Raw genomic sequence first — 8,800 nt, 5'->3', positions numbered from 1 at the left:
GATCTATCTCTTTCTCTCCAACGACCGCAGATCATGCATGCCTCCTAACACGGCGGTAATGGAGCGCCACAGAGACAGTCGTTCTCCAGAAAGGCGCTCGCCGGGAACTTGGTCGCTGGGAGCGGACCGCACAAGTGGTTCGAGCTCACGTTCAGCGTCATCAGCGCCGCCACACCCGCCGGAACTCTCCCGTGCATGGAGTTCCTCGACAAGTCCAAGTCCCTCATCCTCTTCGGGAACTTCATACCCCCGAAATCACAGCTAAGATTGTTTCCCTTGGCCCGGAACGACAACAGAAACTCCGCGTTGCTCACGAACCAAACCGGACTCCCGGTGATCTCGTTCTCCGACAGGTCGACGTGGTCGTAGAAGTAGGTCTGGAACGGCTTCCAGTCGTCGAGCCTCATCTTGATCCCGCACCGAGCCAGCTTCAGCGAGAAGATGACCGGCGACGAGGTCGCCCACGCCGGGATCGCGTTCAAGTGGAAGTGATTGTACGACAAGTCCAGAGACGCGATCTGATCCACGTTCATGGCGGGAAACGGGTCGACCAGCTCGTTGCGCGACAGGTCGAGGTTGAATATCGTCTTCAGGTTCGAGAAGCTCTTCGGCACCGTCCCGGTCAGCCTGTTCCCGGAGAGATCGAGAGTGTCCAGCGACGTGAAGTTCCCGATGAAATCCGGGATCGTCCCGGTGAGCTTGTTTTGGCCGAGCTCCAAAAACTTCAGGGTCGGGGCTAGGGCCGATATCGACGCCGGGATGTTCCCTCTGAGATAGTTGTGGGAGAGAATGAGATGTGTGAGCTTAGGGAACGAGCCGAAGAAGTGGGGTATCGAACCGGTGAGCCGGTTTCCTTCGAGGATCAAGTGAGTGAGGTTCGTCAGTTTCTTCAGCGCGGTTGGAATCCGGCCGGTGAGGCGGTTATTTCCGAGCTTGAGCACTCTCAGCGTGGTGAGCTTTGACATCGACCACGGGATTGGACCGATGAAATGGTTCCCGGAGAGGCCGATATCCTCTACCGGGCCAGAAAAGTCTCCAAAATCTGCGGGTAAAAGACCAGATAAGCCGGTGCTGGCGATGTTGACTGATTTCAGAGCGGGTAGTCGGAAAAGGGCTCTCGGGAAAGGGCCGGTGAGGTTCGGGTGGTTGAGCAAGTTGATTCCGATGAGGTGTGTGAGTTTGGAGATATCGAGCGCGATATCCTTCCCGACAAGAAGAAGTTGGGTCTGTCTGGAGTTCCGTACAGACCGATCGATATAACCCGTCTGTCGTCCAGACATACGACGCTCTCCCAAGCGCAGCAGTCCGTGCCAGCCTGCCACGTGGCGAGCATTCCCGAGGGGTCCGCGGTGATGCCCTTCTTGAAGCCCAGTAAGCCAGCCTCGTCGTCCGGGTGACACGTGGCGGCTCCGGCGGACTCGAGGCACGCAAGCAGCGCCAGCGCCGCTGCGGCGGAGGCCAGGAAGAGATTCAGGTGGGGGTGACAGGGCTGATGTTTCATTCTTTTATTTTTTCGAGTTTGATGGTGCTGTGGATGAGTTGATCATGGGACTGTTATATAAGTGAAATGATGATCATGTTGTCGTGATTATATTATATATTAATAATACCACTTGGCGCTGTTATTTTCCAACTTTGACGCGATGTATATATTAAGCGTATGTGTTACTCGGCGTTGGGCATGGCGATATACAAGTTGTCACAACTATTTAATCTCACGACGAGCGTGTGTGTACTGCGTATTCATTCATTATTGGCTTGTTGAAGTATGTGTCGCTTAACTTTACGTATTGCATGAGACAAATTCATCCTGTATTCTTTTGTTCTTTACGTTAGTGGTTTTAAATAAATTTGTGGGCACCTTAATTTAGTAATATGATACTTTCAAATGAAATAGCACTTTCATTTTTTTTGTTATAAAAAATAGTGTACAGTCAACGAGCTCTATAATAAAAAACGGTATAATCTATTTAAGAACACTTAAATACTTATTTTATTTACGATAAAAATACTTAATTTTAAATTTCAGCTACACCGTCAAACAAAATCAGTTAAATTTGACGAAATCTAAGGGGCAGCCTCAGATTAAACATTTTTTTTCTTCATAGAATTATGTAAAATTAATAATATAAGTGTAGCAAAATAACCAAAATAAAACTATAAAATTTGTTTTTAACCTACGTTTGACAATTTTTAGGGATATAGTCAAATGACTTATGTGACAATAATTAAAGTCTGATTTGCCCTTATTTTTTAACAAATTCGTCACTTTCTCTCTCCTATTTTTTTCAAATAATTTTTTTTGCATCAAAACTTCAAAAATTCGTATTTTTCTCATACGAACTCGAAATTGAGTGATTCCAAATCCTACGGATTCGTAGAGCCGAGACCTTCAAAAATAGATCCATTGTGTTTGATGAAAAATCATGTTTAATACCATAAATGTAGAAAAATCATGTTACTAACTTAAATATGGAAATAACTGAAATTTATCCAAAAAAATAAATGGAAACGTAACGACATCAGCGGCGATTCGACCAGCCCGTCTTCGACAGGTTTCGCAGCTTCTTCTAGCCCATCATCAGCAAGGTCACTGAAGTCTACCGTCCTCTAGTGCGGAACCGACTCTCTCCAGGCGACCAGCCCAGCGCGGTCACGAAACTGAAATACACACACTGAAACACATAGTTACACACACATACACACAATCAATTCATTGTTAACTATCAAAAATCCTAAATAGAATAAAAAATTGAAACCTCAAAAACTCAATCACACGCACACACAACTTTGGTTGAACGGGGCTGTTGAGCGAGGTGCAGGCTGTTGGCGACCTCACGGGATTGTCGGGAGAGGCGCGGGGCCGTTGGGCTAGGCGATCGACGCGGATGAGGAGGGAGAGAGATCTAAGAGTTAGAGCGGAGAATGAGAGCGAGGGACGAAGAATTTATCGGGTTGTCGAGGTGGGGGTTTCAAGGGTCTCGAGGCGGGGTTGCTTCTGACCGAAGATTGTGACGGGGATGAAGAGCTTGAGGCGAGGGGCAGCGAGGGATGGGACAGTGAGGCACGGCTCAAACGACGGCGGGGCTGAGGGAACTCACCAGTGGTGGTCGGAGAGAAAGGACGACGTGGTGGTAGGTTTTGGTGGTGGTGGTGGTGGTCGGAGAGAAGAAAAGATAGGAGGCTCGGTGGTGTAGTAGTTATTTGGTGGAGGCTCGGTGGTACAGGTGATGTGGTGGTTGTGGTGGTGGCGTGGATAAGTGCGGCGGAGCTTCACCGGAGGCGTGGTGGTCGAAGCTTCAATGAAGAGAGAGGGTGAGAGAGGTTTCAAGAAAAAAGAGAGAAATAGAGAAGGAAAGAATCTCGCCGGAGGCGTAGATGACGGCGAGAGGCGGCGGAGGGAGCGAAACCGGTCAGAGATGGAGAGAAGAGATGAATTTGGTGTTTTGGACGAATTTGGTATTTTTGGGCGAAGAAGACTTAGTCGCATATTTAAAGTCAGACCTAAAAATTAGAAGCGACTAGTCGCTTCTAATTTTTATGTCACTCTTAACGACGTCGTTTTAGTTTAAAAGTGAAAATTTTGGCAGAGAAAACAAGGCGCCAAAAAATTTGGGGGCGTGGAAGCGACAAATCACTTCTAATTGCTGAAAAAATATTCGCTTTCAATCTCACAATTTGGACTTTTTCAACACAGAATGCTTATATTTCTAATTGTAAAATGTCACTTCTAAAAGTCATTTTTATAGTAGTGTAATTAGAAGCCCTCAAAACATAAATGATGACCATATTTTTAATTTTTTTTCATACAGATTATAATACTATTTCTCTATTCAATTCTCCATCTCACATTCATTCATAAGAATCCTTAAAAGATAAATTCGAGACGATGAGCAAAGTGAGTCAAACTTCGAGACTTTTATGCGTAAGTAATAGGTCAATTTGGATAAATAAATAAAAACTAAAAGCATATGGATTATTCTGTTGGGCTCAATGGGAAGCTTGGATATTATTATCATCCAACTTTTCCTATCTCGTAATTGAATTCTGTTTTGGGTACGAAACGACATACGTGTAAGCGACTTTCAGTTGTTGCTATGAGTAGAAAAATAGCACGCATTCTTTATATCTTTAGAATGATAAATTTCTATGTCCGTTTCATATTTTTCCCTAAATAAATACCCACATTTACATATGCATATGATTTAACACTAAAAGGGCAATATTGGTTCGGCCACTAACACTAAATGAGGAATAGAAGTCGAACTTTCGCTAAAAAAAAAAAAAAAAAAAAAAAAAAAAAAAAAAGTGGGACAACTATGTTCAAATCTTCTCTCTGTAAGGTGTCCTTTGTGCCATAAAATCTGGAATGTTGAGAAAATATGGAATTGATAGACAAATAAATCCATCGTTGAAGCATAAGACATAGGTATATAAACGCCAAGTTGTTGGTAGGTTATTCGCGTGGTTTCAATACGTTGGACGAGTGTAAAACATGGTGCCCTTCATGAGATTGAGTTGTGTTTATTATTGAGCATAGATGATCGTACGTGGGATCGGGTTGACGAAGTTAATCCTTTTATTTACTAAAAATTGCAAATATGTTATGCTACTGATGAGATTACAAACCATCAATAAAGTGAGGAACGCAACAAAATCTATGGGTCATTTTTTATATATAAAAAAAAGATTTTGCTAATTATTTTAATATGTAGATAAGCAAAAGACTTTGATTTATTCAACATAATGCTTTTTAAATATTATATCTATACTTTCTTGTAATTTATAATGGAGTTGATTTTGAGATAAATAAAATTAGCTGTATTCATTCAGATAACACATGAAAAAATTGAAATACCTTTGACCTAAAATCTATGTACAGTTCCCGGTCTTGGCTTGCAGTTCCCGGTCTTGGCTTGATTCCTAAGTGCCCAAATTGTGTGTCCGTGATTAACCTAATAAAGACTATCTTCAATTGATGTAACTAAGATGAAAAAAAATAAAAAAAATTACACGGCATATCATATGTGATCATGTGCAACGAATTTTAAGCCAAGTGATATTGCGTGCTGTATGCAATATTTGACTGGAGATGTATATATTTTAAGACTTCGGACAATAAATATATATAAACCACCCTCGTAAATATGCTAGCATTCAATAACGCTTTATAATGGGAGCTACCATCTCATTTCTGATAGCGGGAAAAAAATACCTCGTCCGCAAGAGTAACAAAAGCTGATAATCAAGACAAGCCTAAATCTGGTCAAGCTACAAACCTTGTGAGTGTGTGTATAATATATATTATATACATACATTGGGTAAAAGTCAAAACAGAACGCCGCCAGGTCGCCATTTTCTGTTGTTCAATCATTATTATAATCCTGATATTATCTTTATATCTTCACAGACCACTATAAAACAACACCCTCATCCGCAACACTAACTCACTTACTATCCAAAACTCACAAAAAGACGAAAACAGAAAAAAATGAAGAATCTCCTCCTTGTCTCGGCCTCGGTGTTGCTAGCTCTGCTGGCGTGCCTCGAGCCCGCCGGCGCCGCCACGTGTCACCCTGACGACCAGGCCGGCCTACTCGGCTTCAAGGCTGGCATCACCGCCGACCCGTCGGGAATGCTTGCCACGTGGAAGGCCGGCACGGACTGCTGCGCGTGGGACGGAGTCAGCTGTCTGGACGGGAAACGAATCAACACGGTGTGGCTCTCCGGCGATCTGAGCAACCCCAAGGCCTTCCTGTCCGGCACGATCTCGCCGGCGCTCTCGAAAGTCAGCAACCTCGATGGGATCTACTTGTTCAATGTGCGAAACCTCTCCGGTCCTTTCCCGGGAGTCTTGTTCCGACTACCCGCTCTCCAATTCGTCTACATCGAGCACTCCGGGCTGTCCGGTCCTTTGCCGGCCAATCTCGGAGCCTTAGCCAAGCTCGGTGCTCTCAGCCTCACCGGAAACCGCTTCACCGGCCCGATCCCGAGCTCCGTATCGAAGCTAACCAACCTGGGCCAGCTCCAGCTCGGAAACAACCGCCTGACCGGCCCGATCCCCTCCGCGATAAAAAGCCTGACAGGCCTCATTAACCTGAACCTCGAACAGAACCAGCTCAGCGGTCCGATCCCCGACTTCCTGGGGTCGCTCCCTCAGCTTGTGTTCCTGACTCTGTCCCACAACAAGCTCTCCGGAAGCATCCCGGCCTCGCTATCTTCACTGGCCCCGCGGCTAAAGTTTCTGGAGCTGGGCCACAACGCTCTGACCGGGACCATCCCGGCTTTCCTCGGGAACTTCAAGACCCTCGACAGGCTGGACCTCTCCGGGAACATGCTGACCGGGACGGTGCCGAAGAGCTTCTCCAACCTCACGAAGATAGTCAACCTCGATCTCTCGCGCAACAAGCTCGTCGACCCCTTCCCGGCCCTGAACGTCAAGGGGATCGAGTTTCTCGACTTGTCGTACAACCGATTTCACTTGAACACGATTCCCAAGTGGGTGACCTCGTCGCCGATCATCTTCTCGCTGAAGCTGGCGCGGTGCGGGATCAGGATGAGGCTCGACGACTGGAAGCCCGCGAAGACGTTCTTCTACCACTTCATCGACCTGTCCGAGAACGAGATCATCGGGAGTCCCGTGAGGCTCCTGAACAGCACGGAGTTTCTGGTGTCGTTCCGGGCCAAGGGAAACAAGCTCAGCTTCGACTTCGGGCGTATGAAGTTCCCCAAGACGCTCAGGGACTTGGACTTGTCCGGAAACTCTCTGACCGGGAAAGTGCCGGCGGGTGTGGCGGCGCTGAAGACTCTGAACGTGAGCTCGAACCGTCTCTGCGGTCCGCTCCCACGGACGAAGTTCCCGGCGAGCGCTTTTCTGAAGAACGCCTGTCTCTGCGGCGCTCCGTTGCCGCCGTGTAAGAAGGCCTGATATGCTATCCACTGAGATATCTAACTCTGGGAAATAGGCATTATATGTGTTTAGTGATTACTGTGTAAGCTTTGATTGCATTATCTGTTTAGATAAATGGGCAGTACTTAAATAAAATGCCTAATCTTTGTCGGTTGTCTTTTATACGATGTGTGTCTTTACTGCTTCATTTGTCGTGGCTATGCGTCGACGATATTTATCGCAAGAATAACGTGTATTACGAAAATAATTTTTCAAATCGTAAATATTCTTTTTTCTGGGCCTATTTAATTTTGTTTAGCGTTTATAATTTTATTATTGAAAATATCACAAAAAAAAACACTATTTTTAAATAATTTAAAACAACTATTCTTATAATTTTTCATTAAATAATTGCAGGCACCGACTAGGGCTGCTCATGTAAAATAGTGGTTGTTTATACTTCGGTGCAATAAGACTCCTTCAAAGGATAGACAAATAATAGCTATCTTTATCACAAATGTAAAGATGGCCATATGGAATATGAGAAACGCTGTCTTAATTTCTTTGAAGAAGAAAAAAATAGTTGTTAAAACTTGAAAGTATCTTTCGTTATAGCTAATCGAAAGACCTCAAGTCACTTTGGATAGAAAAAATAATAAAAATTAGGTAATTAGTCGATTAAAACGTTTGAGATTGTTATATAGTCAATATTTCGTAAATCTTAAGTAAATAGTTATAAAGATGACGTGTCATTCCTGATTTGCCATTTCATTGAAATAAAAAAAGGTGGGGATATTTACTCAATTTATACGTGTAAATACATGGATGTAACTATTTATTTAAGATTTACGAAACGTTCACTATATAACAATGTAAAACTATAAATATGACTAAATACTTAATGGACCAAAAAATAATTTACCAAAAAAAAAAGAGTTAGTGTGTAGATTCGTTCATACAATCAGTTTAGAACAATTCTCACAATCAATACAGTTATTTTAAGTGACTAAAAATCTTCAATGTGTCATTTAGTTGCTTTACATATGTTGTAATTAGCCTTATTTTGTTGTATTGTTGTCGTTAATGTTACCGAGTTGTGTAGAAGAGTAAATTATAAGTACTCGGTTTGTACGTACGTAATTCATTTGAATTTGAGATCGTTAGTATCAAATCTCCAATGTCTTCTTATTTTCTCTTCTCTATTACATTTGTTGTTACGTTATAAATTGGCTTTATTTTTTTAGAGCAAGTTGTATGGAAAGATATCGGTCTTCATACTCCAGCTTCTGGTAAGGCATCATTCCTCATGTGCGCAGACTGTAATTCTGGCAAGTTTTCGGTTTTGCCAGATTGCCTTGCTGGTGCTTTTATTGTGCAATATTCTTGCGGTTATGGGTAAGGAAACCCTAGATACACTTCCAGGATTGTACAGCTACTATAAAAGTCTTGCGCTCCCCCCTTAGCAGTTTTGACGCTTTATCAAAATACTTAGAGCTCGTAGACGTGAAAGACCGGGGGATTGGGAGGCTTTGTGTTTTGATAAGAGCGGTGTCATTCATCAAATACTATTCGAGAAGATTGAGTGTTTGAGTGATTTGGGTTCTGTGTTTACGTGATTGAAGACTCACGTGCGTTTGAAGACTGAAGTCGTCCGAGCATAGGTGTTTGCTCGAAGAGTGGAATTGAGGAGGATCTCAAATTCAGGGGGAGTCCCTGATCTAGGTATTCACTCGTGGTAATAGTTTATAGGGCTTTGATTTTGTGGTGTAATCATGTAAGACCTTGCTTGTACTATTGACTACTATATAGTGAAATCTTTTCCACTGACAGAGTGCCCCCAGACGTAGGTGATGTTGCCGGTGTTGGCGATGTTGACCGATTTCAGAGCGGGCAGTCGAAAAAGGGATCTCG

At 43.7% G+C, this 8,800-nt stretch overlaps 1 protein-coding gene and 1 pseudogene across 1 annotated transcript; one reads left to right on the top strand and one right to left on the bottom strand.

The window, feature by feature from the left end:
* LOC149400667 (uncharacterized) lies at window positions 1-1,593 on the bottom strand (annotated as a pseudogene).
* Window positions 1,594-5,267: 3,674 nt separating this feature from the next.
* On the top strand, window positions 5,268-7,186 carry LOC149400666 (uncharacterized). Its single transcript, XM_089613791.1, has one exon. It carries the CDS (start codon window positions 5,492-5,494, stop codon window positions 6,926-6,928), a length of 1,437 nt encoding a protein of 478 aa, XP_089469917.1. The 5' UTR covers window positions 5,268-5,491; the 3' UTR covers window positions 6,929-7,186.
* Window positions 7,187-8,800: the final 1,614 nt, after the last annotated feature.

Source organism: Urtica dioica, chromosome 4, assembly GCF_054948205.1.
Source record: "Urtica dioica subsp. dioica isolate 48M chromosome 4, U.dioica_male_clone48M_v1_H2, whole genome shotgun sequence".
In the NCBI taxonomy this organism is placed as follows: domain Eukaryota; kingdom Viridiplantae; phylum Streptophyta; class Magnoliopsida; order Rosales; family Urticaceae; genus Urtica; species Urtica dioica.
Note: the sequence above shows the minus strand (reverse complement) of the source record. Positions and strands in the feature narration are given on the sequence as shown.